At 43.8% G+C, this 19,733-nt stretch overlaps 1 protein-coding gene across 1 annotated transcript in view; it reads right to left on the bottom strand.

Moving 5' to 3' along the window:
- LOC306937946 (glutamate receptor ionotropic, kainate 5-like) overlaps positions 1–19,733 on the bottom strand; it is a gene marked incomplete at its 3' end in the record, with an annotated part of 108,160 nt that overhangs the window by 10,000 nt on the left and 78,427 nt on the right. Inside the window, exons 15-16 of the mRNA XM_079521970.1 lie at positions 19,243–19,408; positions 14,535–14,760 (exon numbers count right to left, since the gene is read on the bottom strand). Coding sequence (XP_079378096.1) covers positions 14,535–14,760; positions 19,243–19,408 — 392 coding nt within the window. The remainder of the gene's footprint in view (positions 1–14,534; positions 14,761–19,242; positions 19,409–19,733) is intronic.

Raw genomic sequence — 19,733 nt, 5'->3', positions numbered from 1 at the left:
AGCACAAATCATTGTGAGCTTACAGATCTGCTGTTTTCTGTGTCTGTGCAAGGGGAATAGAAAATGAGGGTAAATTGAGCCATGTTATTTGTGTCTTGTTATTTGATGTCAAAACAAAGAGAACGGAGGGGAGAGAGTGCAACCATTCACTTAATTTGAAAGAAGGCACAACACAACCAAACATAACAAGAGTCTTCACCTCATTTCAGTCCACACAGAAAAAAGTGCCACACCCGTTCAGGTCAAATTTTCAACTCTCAAGAGTTTCATTATTTATTATTAGATGTTACTGCGTGCTGAAACAAATACGGGCGCATATGGGGGATGGTTTAATGGGTGGCAGGTGAACATCACTGTCCTAATTGGCAGACTGACGCTCCAATCTGCCTCCGGAGAGAGAAGGGAGATAGAGAGGTAGATGAAAGCAGACAAAAGGGAAAGAAAGAGAGGAAGAGAGCGACAGAAAGCAGAGGAAGTGGCATGGATTGGGATAAATTGGGTTCAAAGGAAGCAATCACAAAATGCAAGACAAAGGAAACGAGAGTGAAATAAAGGAACGCCAGCGGTGACGATAATGGGATGGAGATCCCACATTGTTAATTGACTACGTACAGAGGATTGTCATTTATTTGTGTCTATTGATTCCTCGCCCATGCTCTTGTTTGTTCTCTGGCAACGTAAGATAGACATTATCCTGCCAATAAAGACCGACCACAGAGAGAGAGAGAGAGAGAGAGAGAGAGAGAGAGAGAGACTGTGAAAAGAAAAGGAATTGAACTGAAGATGAGGATGAATGATAATGATGGATTCTTTTTTAATCACATCATTATCCAACCTGCAGGTAGCAGCCTAGACTTACACTAGTGACCACCACAAGGCTGAGAAGGCACCACAAGGCTGATACTTTGACCCTCATACATGAATAAATAAAAGACTATACAATGAGTAGGTAATGTACCGGTATCCATATCCAATCTTTAACAGGAAATGCAACAATAAAAAAAGAGATGTACATCTGATACAAAAACAAAAACACCCAGTGAAATTAATTTTGCCATTTTCACAGTTTTGGCAGTTCTGTGCTGTCGTTTTCCACGAAATCCGGCAATATGGTGGTAGGGGGTCGATCATGACAATTGCTCAAGAACTGAAGCTCACAGTAATTCGTCAAATGACCTCTGGCCTTTAGATCTCCCTAAGAAGGAATTATATGATCAACTTTTTTTTACGTAAAAAAGCAACGTCAAACATTTCCGTAGCTTGGTTAACTTCTCCCCCTTGAATTCGCATTTCCATTCATTTGTGTGGAGTCTGGACCCTGCTAATGCATGGTTGGCTGCGGGAGTACAGCGCTGACAGACAACCCCTTCAGCCAATCAGCGTAACAAAAACATTGACTTCATCTCGGGTCTCCATGCAAAAAGCTATTTAAAGCACTCATATTGCGTATAGCTCATTCGAGAGGAGACGCTGTGAAGAGAGGGGCTTTTATGGCTTGACCCCCCCATCTTATCACTGCATGCAGCTATATTTTGAATTGTTTTCAATAGCAGTGCCACGTACTCCAGTTTCCTTCTCCATAGTGTAACCTCCATACTTAGCCATCCAGGCTTAGATATGGAGGAATGGATAGAGCAAATTATTAGGCTTAAATGTTAATTCTTTTGGATTTCATCTCGACATACAGTTTGCAGACTATAGCGTTTTAGCTTCGGAGTGATAGAGAATAGAACTCTTTAAAGCTTTAGACTTCATAGCCATGACACATTTATCAGGTTATTATTACACCACACTAATCAGACTAATCACTAATCACTAATTTGACCTGCATGTTTTATGTTATGATATTGTTGCTGTTGGGAGAAAACCATGTCACCTAACTCCATTTTTCAGGTTCTGGATTTTCTTTTGCATAAATCAAAGCTATTGAACACCCAGCCAATCAAATCATTTCTGTGGCAGGCCTACACACAGACACACAAAGCTGGGCATAGGAGGGGCTAGCGCAAAAATATTGAACCAATGTAAAGTATTAAAAAGCGGTTTGACAAAAACCTAACTCCAGTGGATCTTCAACCTATCTGCCAAACCAGCTAACTCCACCCGTTTATCCATCTTTTTCTTTCATAAATCAGTGCTATTGAACACCCTTTACGTCGAGTTTTGGTTAAAAAAATATTGAACGAACGAAAAGTATTAAAAAACGCTTCGACAAAAACCTCCTAACTCCACTTGAGCTGGATGTTTTTTCATTTTCTGAAAAATGTTCTGCAATTGTTATACACATTGTGAGCTTTGATATTCACTTTAGCTGCCCCGCCCTCTTCCTATACAGCCCCATTATAACTGACTGATAGTGTCCTTCCAATAGGTGAGGGGCCGTGCTTTTTCATTTACTGTTCTTATTTATAATTTTTTTGGAAAAGAATACGATCCTCCTCCAGGTGGAGGCCGGAGGAGACTAAAACATCAAAAAGAATTATTAAAAATAAATAAAAACAGAAAATGAAAAACCACGGCCCCCTCACGTATTGGAAGGACACCAGAAAAAAGGTTGGGTATTTTAGATGAATCTATCATGGTTAAAATGGAGTTTGAAATTACAATGGGTTTGTATAAGAAGGGGGCGGGGCAGCTAAAATGAATATCAAATATCTAAATACTGAATCAAGTCTGAGTATACTAAAATGACCAAAAGTTTTTTTGAAAGTGAAATATCCCTTTGTGTGTACTAGATAGATCTTTTAAATTGAATTGTTAATTTGGCAATAACTGTGTTAGATTGTGTGTAAGCATATCAGTCAAAACATTTCCAAAGGAAGTGCATGTGTTTTACTCAGTCTTTTAACTAATTTATTGCGGCTAACTGTTAGCATAAACCCCAGTTCCAGGTGCCACCATACGCGTTCACTTTAAAAGTCTGAGTTTGCCCGCCCCCCCCCCCCCACACACACACACACACTCACTACACACACTCTAGTATCATTGGAACAAGCATACACTGTTTACCTTTCGTCAGAAGCTTTTCCTTATATTTTTTATCATCAGTTATTTTGAGGGTTTTCTCTTTTCTGACATAGACACAAGGACAACACAACACAACAGACTTACATACAAGTCAGAAGCTTGTATATGGCGGGAGCGTCGCGGTACAAAGGCACAAATTAAATCCGAAATTTGGATGGAAGAAGATCCACCAAGGACAGCTCTCCTGCTGGAGTCCGACTTATGGACTAACTGCTTTACACCGTGATTATATTTTCAATCCCATAGCTGGAGCGGTGGGCCGTTGCCATAGGAACCGGACCAATGTTAAAAGCTGCCGTGGGACTCAACCATTATATAGACGGAGTATACATTGGGGTACGTATATATACGGACCTGGGATATGACGCCCCCTAGCGCCGGGGTACGTATATATACGGACCTGGGATATGACACCCCCTAGCGCCGGGGTACGTATATATACGGACCTGGGATATGACACCCCCTAGCGCCGGGGTACGTATATATACGGACCTGGGATATGACACCCCCTAGCGCCGGGGTACGTATATATACGAACATGGGAAAGAAAGAATTAAGAAGCAGGAATAAAAGAAACGGCCAATGATCAGAGGGGGAACAACAAAAGCAGTGGCATGGACCCCCCCCCCAAGAACACACAGACCCTATAGCCAGCATTTTGAAGCTATACTCTCAGATTTAAAACAACGCTAAGGATCTGACTGTGTGTACCGAGTGTGGACAGTGTGATGATGTCAACGTGACAAACCAAAGATAATTGGGTTGGCCCCGCGGACCCAAACGCACTAATCTGAGACAGATGAGAGGGGAAAGGCACCGCTTCTGTCGGGAACTGCTTTTTGAATTGAATTTATGGGACTGAACTCATCATGTCCTCTGCAGGAAATTCTCTTGGCAGAGTGCGGCTCACACAGAATATATTTACATTTACAAGTTGCAGCCTCTGATTAAGTCTCACTGTCTCAGTATCCCAGGCAGCACACTGTGTGATGATCAGTACATTCTATGATCCACGGAAGATGAAGAGTAGATTAGAAAAGGGGCGTTCCCCCGGAGCGCATATCTCTGCCAGGGCGGGGAGGACTACCCATGAGGGAAGTGTGAGTCATGGGTTGCGACCGTCAGTACCCGAGGAAGCCGTGGCGGTGGGAAATAAATAATTTCTTTGACATAGGCCTAGCCCTATACGATACACCCGTTTGCATTTGTAGTGTCCCTTATGGCAGGGGTTCTCAACCCGTGGGTCGCGACCCCTCGGGGGGTCGCCAAATTATTTTAGGGGGTCCCCAAATTATTTTCAAAAAAAAAGAAAAAAAAAGATTTTTTTTAAATTTTATTTTCACGATTTTTCATAAATAGCAGACCTACAAGCTCGTAGCGCGCCACTCGGTGGCGCGCTATGAGCTTGTAGATCTGCTATTTTTCAATAGCTAAATTATAACAATGCTTAAAACACCAAAAGGGGTTCCCGCCCAAAAGGGTTTAAGGTTATTGTAGCAGTCAATTTATATTGGGGGTCGGGAGGGGGCGGGGTGGGGGTCCCGAGACATTGCCAAAGCATTTCCGGGGGTCCCCGGCCAAAAACGTTGAGAACCCCTGCCTTATGGGTAGAGGTGAAAGTGTTGTTCGAGGTGCACTTTATCGAGGTCCCTCAGCATGTGCAAAAGATACATTGCAGCTATCTTTTTTAAATCACTTCATGAGTACCGGTATAATATTATGCAAGTGAAGAAATAGGCTAGTACAATATTGCTTCTTGTTGTGTTGCTATGTTGCTTGTGTCATCACATGATGGTGATTGGTGACTGTTCAGTTTTCTGTCGGACTAGCTTAATAACACTGGATATAATGTCAGACAGCTTGACCATGAAAATGTGTTTCATGGTCTGCAGCCTGCAGCAAAACAATTACAAGCTAACGAGCACATTATTGATTTGTTTAAGTTACATTGACACAGCATCAGGAAGGTTTTCAGTGATTGAATTGACTGCAGCTCCTTTAGTTTACATTCACACACTGATATACACACTGTAAACTAACAGTAGAAAAGCCTGGAGTCAAAAGTTACATCAATTATTGAAAACATGTTTTTTTTTTACTGTGTAATTTATTTCAAAGGAATGAAGGCCAAAGTAGTATCAATTGGTTTTCTAATCAGACATCCGCCAGAGTGCGTTTCCCTCAATGTGTTTGTGAAATATGCACTCGAGTAATCCCTAATTGCTCCGTTTCCCAAAACCAAACATAATACGATACTGCCGCATTGTCGCATTTAAATTATTCAATTTTCATGTTTTCCGTCGAAGATCTTTTTAAGCTCAGAGATGAGTTCCGGTCGGGGAAGCCGTCCAAATGGACTCAAATTATGCACAGCTTAAAACTAATCCCACCTGCATTTATTCGGCAGCACAGAGATCAATGAGCCAAACTTAAACGGACTAAAGAGATTTCGGAAGAAACAGCAGCAGCCAAATAACACAGTAAAGCCCTTAAGCACTGCCTGTTGTCTCTTTGTGGTCAACGGGTCATGTAAGTTCACACGGCACTGCATGGTAACTGCCAGTCGTGGAAAAAGGACTCACATATGTTACTTAACTAAAAGTATCAATACTGCAATGTAGAAATACTCTGTTACAAGTAAAAAGGTACAAAAGTATTGGTATCAAAATGTACTTAGAGTACCAAAAGTAGAAAGTACTCAATGTCTAATTTTTAAGTTTTCAAGTGTATAGAAGATACAGAATAATCCAAATCTACAAAATAGCAAATTTTAGCAAATTTTCCTGATCCGATATTTATATTTTTATAGAACACTTAAATATCCAAAATGACAGACGATATCCAGTCTAATATCTGAGGCCCGATTTCTGATCACGTAATCGGATTGGGACAACCCTAGCTCAGATGAGTGCACAAGGGGGAGGTGTTAGAGGTTAAGTGTCCTGCTTAGGGCCTCCTCGATAGAGGAGGGGAGCTGAGGATTGAACCAAGTGACCTTCCGATTCTCAGACTCAGTTATAGTTTCCCCCAAATCATATGGAGCTCACTCATTATAAATCGCTCTGGTTGAAAGTATCCGCTACATACCTAAAAGTATTTTTTTCACATTACAAGATTAATTTTGACAATGTACTACTCACTACTGTTATCGGTGGCACTGTAAATTAAAATGATGTATATTTAAAATGGATATGGTTTTCTAGTTGTAATGGAAAAATGTCTGTCATTGAATAAATGCAAAAGGGAATTAAAAGAAACATGTCTGGGAGCTGTTATGCTGTTTTGTAGTATTGGATGGTTTTGATTACGTTTAATGTATGTAAGAGAAGACATGAAAGACTTACTTAATTGGGGATGGTGTAGTAAACAGATGGGGATGTGCGATTGTAGCATGCATGCCTATGTGCGTGTGTGCATGTGTGTGTGTGTGTGTGTGTGTGTGTGTGTGTGTGTGTGTGTGTGTGCGTGTGCGTGTGCGTGTGTGTGTGTGTGCGTGTGTGTGTGTGTTATATTGTACATAAAAGTATTCATCTCTGTGTGTTAATGATCACATTCTTGACCTGATTCGCTGCTCTTGTGCTATTCTTAATTGCACTGTATTTGATCTGCCCATTTTTTCCAACTACAAGTTGATATCCTTCAATGTCAATTTAACGCATTCCTTCTTATTCTGGAACATTACGTATATTGAATTATCTGCTCTTTCTAGTGGAATTGATAACCTCACCATCAAAGACAATCATCCAACTCAGATGTCCTGTCCTTGGATGGATTAAAGGAGCAAAGAGCATTTAAAAGACTAGGAAGTAATAGTCTTTTAAACGCCCTTGCTCTATTAATATACAAGTCTTCTGGGAGTTCCCTGGCACACAACATTTTCAGATGCGGGTCCGCGGCCAAATATATATCAATTTGGGGGTCCACAAAAAAGTTTGAAAACTACTGATTTAGAAGGCATTTGTAGAATGGGCCTCAGGTCTTAATGGATTGACCACATGCACCCTATAGCGCCCTACTCTGGGGCTCAAAGTTGACCACATGCACCCTATAGCGCCCTACTCTGGGGCTCAAAGTTGACCACATGCACCCTATAGCGCCCTACTCTGGGGCTCAAAGTTGACCACATGCACCCTATAGCGCCCTACTCTGGGGCTCAAAGTTGACCACATGCACCCTATAGCGCCCTATACTCTGGGGCTCAAAGTTGACCACATGCACCCTATAGCGCCCTACTCTGGGGCTCAAAGTTGACCACATGCACCCTATAGCGCCCTACTCTGGGGCTCAAAGTTGACCACATGCACCCTATAGCGCCCTACTCTGGGGCTCAAAGTTGACCACATGCACCCTATAGCGCCCTATACTCTGGGGCTCAAAGTTGACCACATGCACCCTATAGCGCCCTATACTCTGGGGCTCAAAGTTGACCACATGCACCCTATAGCGCCCTACTCTGGGGCTCAAAGTTGACCACATGCACCCTATAGCGCCCTACTCTGGGGCTCAAAGTTGACCACATGCACCCTATAGCGCCCTATACTCTGGGGCTCAAAGTTGACCACATGCACCCTATAGCGCCCTACTCTGGGGCTCAAAGTTGACCACATGCACCCTATAGCGCCCTACTCTGGGGCTCAAAGTTGTGAGCTTGAAGATCTGCTATTGGGTCTGTGACTTTCTCCTTTACCCATTCGGCTTACTGTATCTCAATTAAATCAGTTTAAGCCAAAATCAGCCAAAGGCCATAATCTGTACAAACTGGCCTTGTTGTGCATAAAGACATGTACAAGAGCCACATTCATTAAATAAGGATTTCCACAGCTATCTGTTATGCCAATTTAATTTGGTCTGGCAAATGCAGCACAAGAGCCCTTCTTTCTACGGTAAACAATGTTTCACAGCCAGCAGACACTCTTGTACCTCAGCTGCAATCAATTGCACAATATAACCCATTCATGACATTTTCTAATGCTGAAATTAAAAACGTTCACCATCGTTGATCTCTTCAAAGTTCAAATAACATACACAGTTAACTTGTTTCGTTTTTCTATGAATGTTCCACCCAAAGGTAAGATCTGTCTATGTCGTCTTTAACAGCTGACATGTGTACATACTGTACATTCCTCCCTTTCTTCTGGTCTTTTCTGCTCATCTCTCAAAAAATCTGCAATCACTGGAAATCTCAAGAAACAATTTGAATAATTTCAGCCCAGTTTCAAATTAATACTTTTTCTGTAAAATACCTGAAAAAGAAGGGTACATGCTCATACCTGACTGATAGCAGTCTATTGGTGAAGCCTTTTAATACCATCTTTGAAGAGATTAGCATCCAGTGGAATGATTGGCGCCTCTCTTGACTGATTTAGATCATTTAGATCATAACTTTGTGGTAGCATCTCTCTTGATTCTAGCACTCAGTTTGTCCAATTTAAAAATGTCCCCTTTCCATCCTAGTGGTGTTCCTGGGGCTCTGTTTTGGGCTCCCTGCTATTTATTATTTACCTTCTACCCGCTTAGACATATATGCAGGAAATTCTGCATCAGTACAGTACAGTACAGTACAGTACAGTACAGTACAGTACAGTACAGTACAGTACAGTACAGTACAGTACAGTACAGTACAGTACAGTACAGTACAGTACAGTACCACTCAGTTCAGACGGGTCAGATTTTCTTTGACTATTGACAATTCCAAAGTTCCTCCTTCCATTCATGTTAAGAGTCAGACTATTTATCCTTTGAAGCACACAACAACCATGTGTACTGTACTTCAACATATGCAATATTAATCTTCTTTGCCTGTTGCTTGCACCCAGCGCTGCGTTCACACGGGCAGATGCAAATATACAGGCTACCATTCATTTTCAATGGAAGCCGGCAACATGAAGATACAAAGATACATCGGATGTTTGTAGCTGCACAAGTTACAACAGCTAAAAAGCTACAAAAAAGTTGAGCTTTGCATCTTTGTATCTCTTGCATCTGCCAGTGTGAATGCAGCATTACAGCACCGGCATTCTCATTCACACTCTGATCCCGTATTGACTGCAGCAAATCTCACCCAAACACGGTGAAATAGCACGGATTGGCAATTCTGTACATACACGCAGTAGAAAAACCTAAATTCTGTACAACTTACATTACTACTGTTTAGACTGTGGTGGAGGCGTGGCTTTCACTAGTATTATATGTACGGAATTGCCAATCCGTGCTATTTCACAGTGTTTGGGTGAGTTCGGGTTTGACATTATTTACGGTTCTGTGCTATTGGGTTACAACTCGGACGGGGCTGAGTCGGCTGTACCGAACTTCGCAACGCTCGACACGGCAACTTGTGCACTTTAGCACGCTCAGTGGTGTCTCTTGTAGCTCAAGTTCAGTAGAGACGGCGCCCCTCCGAGGCTCCGTCACGGCCTATGGGGAGGATTTCAGTGTAATATGTACGGACTTTGGGGTTTTCTACACGTGTACATGTATGTACGATATTGCCAATCCGTGCTATTTCACCGTGTTTGGGTGAGACCGGGTTGGCAAATCTATTCTCTTTGGTTTTCCGGTCAGGTGTCATCATGTACTTTGAAAGGTCCAGAATTTGGCCGTCGGTATCGTACCAGAACATGGATTTCTAAACAAATTCTTTCAACGCAAAATGCTGCGTTCAAGATCAGGAGAGTTCAGAAAAAAGCATGGAGGAGGGCATTTGCATTTCTTTCATCATAGTAAATGCTGCAGTCTGGATAGGGCCGTCCAACTCACTACCATCTGGACTACCATAAAGAGCCTCCAGACAAGAGATTCGCTGTATTGTTTCTCTCTTTCATGAGCGCACCTTTTCAAGCGATATATTCAGTTACACGCACATTGAGCTTTGTACTGAGGATGATTTTATATTGATCTACCAGTATTGTATTAACTTATTATATAATTATCATTGCTTTGTTTGATTGGATGTTTGATATCTTGCTATATATCTTGATATATTGCTGCTTGTTTTTAACCATGTCTTGTAAGTTGTCCTTGAGTGCTCTCAATGGCAGCCATAAATAAAATGCCTTATTATATGCACTTGTCATGCTGCATACATTTGTGTACCTGCAATTGTGAGTTCTGTGTGAGTTCCCATATTATTCCCATATCCTGTGTGTGTGTGTGTGTGTGTGTGTGTGTGTGTGTGTGTGTGTTCCCGTGTCTGCACAGCTCTAAGGCTAGATAACATTGACCCTCATGCTAATTTCCCTCAGGCACTGATGAAATGAACTATCAATCGCAGCCCGCTTGGTTTGATGTTAAATTCAGCCTGCAGCACTGACGGACAGGCAGGGAAACACTGTGATCAGAGCCATATTGAAGAATTTCCTCCCAAAATGAGGTGGTTGGTTAGAGGTAAATAAAGGAGGCAAGAGAGGACGGCGAGGAAGGAAATAAGCAGAAAATTTGATGAGGAGCAAAGCGAGACATGTGGCGGTTCGGGCTGCGGTTAACACAGACAGGGAACGAAGGGAAGTTTATCTATACGACAGGCGAAGGTCCCCACGATGACAGACACGTCACACCTTCATTAAATAATAACATGTATAAACCGTGGCGTCTTTGAGGAGCCCCTGTCTGTCTGTCAGCCCCTGTCCATCCCCAGCTGATGATCGTCACCGCCTGAACGAGGGTGCTGAAGAATTCAAGGGATTTGTTCCGACATGACTTGCAGACAGGATGAGGAGACGTACGTGACTGCTGGCAGTTTTTTTTCTTTTTTTCTTATTTTTTCATCAGGAAAACAAGGGAGGTAGAAAGGAAGTTGAAGTAAGAATGCTAAATTAGCTCCCATGATGAAGAACTGAACACATTCCTGCACAAATAAGGGGGAGGGGGATTTCTCCCGCGGCCAAAAAATACACAAACTGCATACAGAGCACAACACAGACTAGTACACAGTACCAAACCCACACACGCAATACCACTTCACACTATAGTTTAAAGAGAAGTGGTCAATCCCCTCCTATTTTTGAGAGCAGGGGAGACACAGGAGAGACTGTCTCTGGCGGAACATGTGATTGTGGAGGCCATGAGCATCCATTCTAAACCACTGCTACAACCAATGAACCATCGACCCAGGCATGAATTCTTAATAATCTGGTGCTCTACAATCGCCTTTCTTTATCCTCTGGTTCTCTTCTGCCAACCCTTCTCTCCAGTATCCATTTCTCAAACGGAGCACTGCGGTATTTCAGGCAGTGCGCGGACATCAAGCCGGTCCCATGCGTGCTCATACACCCTCCAATCACATACGGCCACGATCCTAATGGTTCGGTCGTTACGTATATGCTCCACGTCTCTCGCTGCTAGACCACAAATGACAGCTTGTCAATGTCAAAACTCCCTGCCCCCTCCCCAGCCTCCTGCTATAGTAGCATCGTTTTCACTATGTCAGCATGTCATTCAATGTAGGTGCATAAGGATATTCATACACTATGTATCTTTATGTTCCGCCCTATGAGGGGTTCATATATGTCTATTATCACATGATAACAGACATCCATGTAATAACTGCGTATATTTAGGCTCTGCTCTGGGACGTTTGTGATTTCAGAGTCTGTGTCATGCTAATTGCACAGATTGTTCCAGAGTCAAATACCCCGAATGTAATGCAATCTTCCTGTTATTCTTCCTCATCTCCTTCTTCTATACTTCTACTTTCGTATGATTCGCATCAGGGGACGAACACAGTGGATCATCTGTTTCCATCTGCTTCTGTTCCTCGGTCACTCCAGCCACCTGCATGTCCTCTCGCACTGCATCCATAAGCTCCCCTTTTGGCCTTCCTAGTCATTCTCCCCTTACTTGGAAATGGTAAATGGTGCATTTATATAGCGCTTTTATCCAAAGCACTTTACATAGATTGTGCATTACATTCACCCATTCACACACACATCCATACACCGGTGGTGTATGGATGTATGGAGGTACCAACCTGCACATCGGGAGCAATTAAAGGTTCAGAGTCTTGCTCAAGGACACTTTGACACTAACTCTGGGGAGCCCGGGGAACCTCACGGTTCCCTTCCAGCTGCTCTACCGGCCACTCTACCCCTGAGCCACTCCCACTCCATTAAGCTCCATCCTCAGCATCCTTCTCCCAATGTACGCCTCAGTCCTCCTCTGCACATGTCCAAAACCACCTCAACATAGCCTCTTTTGCTTTTATACCTCCTGTCACTCTCTTCTTCACCAGTCTTCCACACTCCCCATTACTTTGGATAGGTGTTTTTAAACTCCTTCACTTTTACCACCTCTAGTCTGCACTCTCTTCTATACTCCCCATTACTTCGGAAAAACACCCCTTCACCTACGCCACCACCTCTAGTCTGCACTCTCTTCTTCACCTCCCTTCCACACTCCTCATTACTTTGGATAGGTGTTTTAAAACTCCTTCACCTTCGCCGCTGCCTCTAGTTCTCGCATCTCCACTGTTCTCCACTGTCCTCCTCCCTCTCGTTCACGCACGCCATGTTATTGCAATGATTGCACTGCATTTGGCAGACAGAAGCCAAATACAATGCAATCATTGCAATGACATGGTTTTCATCTTGATGAGAGTGACTGACAATTCTCTGCCTCGCTCCTCCCAGTCCGGAAAGTTTTCCTTCGGAGAGTTTCATTAAAACTCTCCTGAGTTTAATACCACCTACTACTGTGTGTCTACCACCACAAAACAGCCTGGCCAATCAGCAGCAGCTAGAGGCGGGATCAAGGCAGCACTGTGTATGCCTTGATCCCGCCTCTAGCTGCCGCTGATTGGCCAGGCCACCTACTGTGTGTCTATACCACCTACTGTGTGTCTACCACCTGCTGTCCCCTGGGCCCTTGCGGAGGGCGTTCCCGGATGTATGTGCAGCGGCAAGTTGGTCGCCCCACGTCGACCTTTGCCACGTATACAGTACTCTAACCTTGACATAGCAACCACGGACCTGGGCCGGAGAGTTACATTAAACTCTCCTGAGTTTTAATACCACCTATACTGTCTGTGGGGACCGTGAGCCTATAGCATCATTAACTCAAACACGGTAGTTGTATTCTATGCTATAGGTGATGCTCAAGTCCTCAGCAGACAAAATGCTAAGCGGCCGACTGCAGCCTAGCAGTCTGCAAAACCGTCAGATCCGAGTAAATTATGAAAATGGATGGGCGTTTCTGTAGCACCGCGCGAGACGGAGAATGGTTCATTTATTCATTTCCCCTCTCTTCCTTCTGCAATCAGGATCTGATCTTCTCATCTCTGTAGGAGTGCTGCTGTGTTTTATAGAGTGCGTCTCACATAGATCACACAGCATTCGCTCTGTTTATTCTCGCCGCACGCACGCACACACACACACACACACACACACACACACACACACACACACACACACACACACACACACACACACACACACACACACACACACACACACACACACACACACACACACACACACACACACACAGCTTGGCTGTGTGTGTGCGCGAGGGAGGCACACAACAGTGGGAAGACATTGGAAGAATTGGTGTAAAGTAACTAAGTGCATTTACTTAAGTACAATTTTGAGGTATTTGTACTTTACTAGAGTATTTCCAATTTCCAATACTTTTACTTCTACTCCACTACATCTCAGAGGCACATGTTCTACTTTTACTCCATTACATTTATTTGAAAACTTTAGTTACTTTGTAGATTTGGATTATTATTACAAAAAACACTTCAGCCCTATATACTGTATACATTTCGGTCATTTGAAAAAAGCCGATCTACAAGCTCACAATGTAAACTTGTAGATCTGCTCTACTGCACCGTTTCTCCGCATGGGGTCTAGGGACCCCAAAGCATCTTTGTGGGGGTTCCAGGGGGTCCCCAGCTAAATTATTGATAATTTAGAACAAAATGGACTCTTAAAAAACACTTTACAGTCTAGATTCCAGAGTAAAAGAGAAAAAGCTGATTGAAAAGGGGTCTGTGTGCTAGTGCATATAAAACTGGGGGGTCCTGGGGGGTCCCAGGGGTTTGAGAATCACTGCTGTATTGTACCTCTATCTAGCATTTCCTGTAGTGTTCCAGAAAGCCAGTGGCGTGCCTGTGGCATGTCCCCAGGTGTCACACAGTGCTCCTCAAGTCGCACCACCAACTGAACTCAGCCATGATGCCCTCCATTTTACCCCTCCATTACACGCACGCACGCACGCACGCACGCACGCACGCACGCACGCACGCACGCACGCACGCACGCACGCACGCACGCACGCACGCACGCACGCACGCACGCACGCACACGCGCACAAGCGCACGCACGCACGCACGCACCCACGCACATACATTTGTATTGCTCTCCAATCCTCTTCTGCCATCCAACTCACTACACATACATCTGCCCGTTTGACATTCCCAACACACGCACGCATGCACGCACATATACACACACACACAGACACACGCACACACGCACAGACATACGCGCACAGCCACACGTGCACACACTCACCTAGTGGCATGCCAATGCCGTAGCCCTTGGTGTCCAGCAGGCCTCCTATCTGCGTGAGGTTGCAGTTCTTGCGGCGGTGGTACTCGTTCATGGTGCTCTCCATCAGGAAGGCGTACTTGGAGTTGAGCACCCGGGCGATGCCTTCCGCCGTGCTCTTCACGAACACGCTGGGCTGCTTGGAGTGCATGTAGTTCCACATGCGCTGGTAGGTCTGGTAGCGCGAGTTCTGGATGCACGGGAGACAGGCGGGGAGGAGAGGAGAGGAGGTCAGGGTTTATCATGCATGTAGGTGGTCCACTGGACTGTTACGTCTGGTACCGCAAGTTCTGGATGGGAGGAGATGGGGATATTTCTTTTCTTTTGATTTCTAACCTTTTATAGCAGTGGTTTTCAACCAGTGGTCTGGGGACCACTAGAAGTTGATAACCAAATGGATCCTTAACTCTTGAGACCCGTAAGGGTCCATTTGGTTTCATTTTACATTTACATTTCTGGGTCGTGGACACATTGTTATGGGATCCCCTTAGTTTTTGTTTCCTTTATGGTTTTTAATTAATATTATTTCAAAACATTTTCAAAAAACATTCCCAAAAAAGCAAAAGGTGTCATGAAGAACCTAGATAAAGTGCCCCTGGGGACACAGGTCTCCACCAGGGCAGGTCAGGTTTTGGCCTCCTGAAGCATGAGGTCAGTCTGCTGCCCCCCCCCCCCAGGTTGGCAGAGGAAGTGTAGCGCCCAGGATTACATTAGATAGTTGACACTGGGTGAAAAAATGGGTTATAAAATTGTGGGATAAAAAAAATAGGTTTTGGCCTCCTGGTGGCGCCATAATAGGCCAATGTGAAAAGGGTTCCATTTCTTCTTACACCTTGGATGGCAATTGGATGATTTGAGGCATTTTGTTCCAAAAATGGGTTTTGCAAAAGTCCACCTGTTGGTTGCACTATAACAGGCCAATGTGAAAAGGGAGGGATATATTCCTCAGCCTAGTAGGAAAGTCTGTGAAAGATTTCACCTAAATTGCACGCTGCGTTCATGATTTGAGGCTTTTTGTTCAAAACGGGCCAATCCTGCAAACTTTGAAAGCCAATGTTAGCCAATTTCGGATGGAATATGAAATAATAAGTAATATCAAAAGATTTGTTTTTCAAAAGTCGACCTCCTGGTGGCGCTATAACAGGCCGTTCTGTTCTGTTCAGGAGGTTCATCGTTGGCATCCAGGGAGTGTGTGTGCAAAACTTAGCATCGACCGGGTTAACGGTGACCTGGTAACAGACGGACGGACGGAATCACACACACACACACGGACACACGGACACACGGACACACACACGGACACACGGACACACGGACGGAGTGCAAAACATACTCTCCCCATGCCTTCGGCCTGGTGGAGACAATGAAAGACAAATCTAAGAAATTTCATAAATTAGAAGAAATATTTAAGAAGTAGTGAAAATAGCCAATCTACAAGATCTGCTAATTTCACTAGTTTGGGGTTCCGGGCTAATTTCAGTTTTGGGTCACGGGCTGAACAGTTGGCAAGCAAGAGTGGAGGGAGAATAACTCAGAATTTGAGAAAATTTGAGTATATCCCAGGGTGATTTATTTATTCAGAGTGCTTTTAACAAAACAGCTTTGTAGCAAAGTGCTTCAGAGGGCAAAAAAATAGTTAAATATGGCTTGTGGGGCCGGGCTGGGGATTGCGTGTGTGTGTGTGTGTGTGTGTGTGTGTGTGTGTGTGTGTGTGTGTGTGTGTGTGTGTGTGTGTGTGTGTGTGTGTGTGTGTGTGCGCGTGTGTCTCTGTCTGTCTGTCTGTCTGTCTGTCTGTCTGTCTGTCTGTCTGTGCGTGCGTGCGTGCGTGCGTGCGTGCGTGCGTGCGTGCGTTCTGTGTGGAGTAGAAAGAGATACAACTTAATAATGTGTCTAAAGTAATCCTACACAAAGCATTGTTCCTCCAGTGAAGACAATTGGTCCTGTCTGTGGGTGGTGCGGGGGAATGTTGTCGCTGTATTGAGAGACGTGGTTGTCTACCACCTATTACACCACAGATAGTTTGGAGGAAGCAATCTGATTGGTTGAAATAGCTGATCCACCCGTGCTTCAAAAGAGCATCACCGCACCTAATCAAAACAGTATCTCCGTCATTTTTTGTAAGGGTAACTGTGGTATAATCGTAATATTACACTCGAGGATGTGCGTTACCGTCATTAATGGCACTTTAGACGTGCCATTAATGACGGTAACGCACACTCTCGTGTAATATTACTTAACACAACTTCTTCAAAACAAAAGCGCTAGAGTGCCAGCAGATATGGCAGATTTTGCTCTAAAAAGCCCCGCCTGTTATGATCTGGCTCCCTGCCTGTCCATTTTCCACTTCGGCCACTCCCCCCTTCCATTGCTTCTACAGTCCCCTACACACACCTGTCTCCAACTGCCTCATCAGCCCAACTGTTCCCTTCTCACTACTCACCTGTGCCAACTTCCCCTATCAAGCCTCCACCTATATGATGATGAGGATGATGAGGACATGTTTAGACAGAGGAGAATGCTATATGTACAAACCAACATGTTGGTCCGTAAATTTCACCATTGTACTACGGATGTTAAGGTAAACCTCTTTAGAGCTTATTGCACCCCTCTCTACACAGCTCCACTGTGGGTGAAGTATAAGAAGGAGAGCTTACGCAAGCTGCAAGTATAGCCTATAATGACTGTCTTCGAATCCAGGAGCACTAGAGCCAGTGGGCTTTTCTGTTCATTGGGTCTCACTACATTCATGGCTCTGTTGAGGAACCTGACATTCAAATTCATGAGCAGGCTGGATCGCTCACTGAATGGACTCATTGGACAGATGACAGACCCAGGCCGTAGTTCTGTAAGGTACACTTCTACCATCAGAGGACACTGGCATGAGTGCCTCGCCTAGAGTAGTAACCTGTGGGGCTGGGTAAATGTACTGTATTTTTATTTATTTTTATTCTCGTATATGTGATGTACTGTCTTACCTTGTGGGCCACGAGCCTGTAATAAAGTTTATATATAAGACTGGACTCTTTCTGCTCATTCTTTGCTAGAGTATAACCTAATGTTGGTGTGTTTTCCGGACTCCTGCTTTTCAGTAGATCTTTCCCCAGTGTTCCTCAGGTTTGATCTTCTGCTTGTTTTTTGGACTTTGTTACGGCTTGCCCCTTTGTTTGCCTTTTGGACGGATATTATTGCGAACGCAGTGATTGCGAACGCAGTGAGCATTTACTATGAGACCCAGCAGATCATGTCTGTGTGTCTGTGTGTCACGCTGTAACACCACCCGCCCACCACCAGAGGGCGAAGCTGTATCACACACAAAAACACACACACACATGCACGCACGCACACACACACACACACGCACACACACAAAAAACTTAACTTAAAAAAAAACTTAAAAAGGAAAAACTTAAAAAAAAACGTAAAAAGGAAAAACTTTAAAAAAAAAATAACATAAAAAGAAAAACTTAAAAAAAAAAAACCTAAAAAAGAAGCACGCACGCACACATACACACACTAAAAAAATAACTTGAAAAAACATTTAATTTAAAAAAACTTAACTTAAAAAAACCCTTAAAAAGTACGTAATTTATTGCGAACGCAGTGAGCATTTACTATGAGACCCAGCAGATCATGTCTGTCTGTCTGTCTGTGTGTGTGTCTGTCACGCTGTAACACCACCCGCCCGCCACCAGAGGGCGCAGCTGTATCACACACAAAAACACACACACATGCACGCACACACACACGTGCACACACACACACACAAACAACTTAACTTAAAAAAAACTTAACTTAAAAAAACTAACTTAAAATTAAAAATTAAAAAGAAAATACTTTAAAAAAAAACTTAACTTAAAAAAACTTAACTTAAAAAAAAATCTTAAAAAACTAAAAAAAAACCTTTAAAAAGTACGTAATTTATTCTAATTGTTGTTATTGCAATTCACGAGCTGCGTTCGCTTCCCGCGTTCGCGCGTCTTACTTGTTCTAATTGTTGTTATTGCAATTTACGAGCTGCGTTCGCTTCCCGCGTTTGCGCGTCTTACTTGTGGATATTGTGGTTTTTGATCTGCTTATGGATATTATGGTTTTTGACCTGCCTGCTTCAGTTTATGTAAGCCTTCCCCTTAAGTTTTGTGCCTGTGTTGCCTGCATTTGGGTTCTACTTTGACACACACCATAACACCGCCTTTTGTTCCCTCCCAAAACCGGGAGGCATAATCTTCTGTTCTTAACTTCTTACCTCACGCTGATTCATCTAAAGTCTCTCTAGAAGCGTTTTTATTCCAAACGAGATGTAGTATGAAGAAGTCAGAAATGATGACAGAACATTGCGCTTTTGGTCAAAACCATGGAGACCTCCCTATAGATTTCGAGTTACGAGCCATTACAATGGAGCAGTAAACAAGGAAGTGAACGGCAGTGCACATGCGCGAAACACAAGGAGTACACTGCAGAAGGGAAGACCAACCAAAATAATTAAATAATAAAAAATATTTTTTATTTTATTTTTTATATATCAATAAAAAATACCTAACGACGCCTATACCCCATGGTTTTTATTCCCAGGACTGAACACCCAAGACCACCGCACGCATTTACGCATGCACGCATTTACGCACGCATTTATGCACGCACGCACGCACGCACGCATGCACACTCCGTGTCTCACCATGAAGAAGGTCATGGTGGAGCCTCCGTGGATGGTTCCGTACTGGATGTTGGTCTGGTCGGCCAGGTCGTCTGGAGACTCGATGGGACTCTCCATCCTCTGCACCGTCAGGAAGGCTGCCAGGTTGGCTGTGTACGACGAGATGATGATCAATGTGAACGCCCACCTGCATGGGGAGAGAGAGAGAGAGAGAGAGAGAGAGAGAGAGAGAGAGAGAGAGAGAGAGAGAGAGGGAGAGGGAGAGGGGGGGGGGGTCGGTCAGCGATTGAATGCCTTTATTTGCGATAATCCAGAGCGATTTACAGTAAGTAAGAACAACACATGCATGGTAATACATCAATACATAGAAATAGTCATCAAGATTCATAAGCAAGCTAAGAACCTAATATCTAACCGTAGAATATATGTACAGTGAAGCTATGAGTACATTATAGAGTGCTACTGTATGTCTTAAAAGGCTATCTAAGTTACATGAGCCTTTGTATACGTCT

Source organism: Electrona antarctica (genome assembly GCF_951216825.1).
Source record: "Electrona antarctica genome assembly, chromosome: 15".
Classification (NCBI taxonomy): Eukaryota; Metazoa; Chordata; class Actinopteri; order Myctophiformes; family Myctophidae; genus Electrona; species Electrona antarctica.
This window is presented reverse-complemented; position numbering and strand designations above follow the sequence as displayed.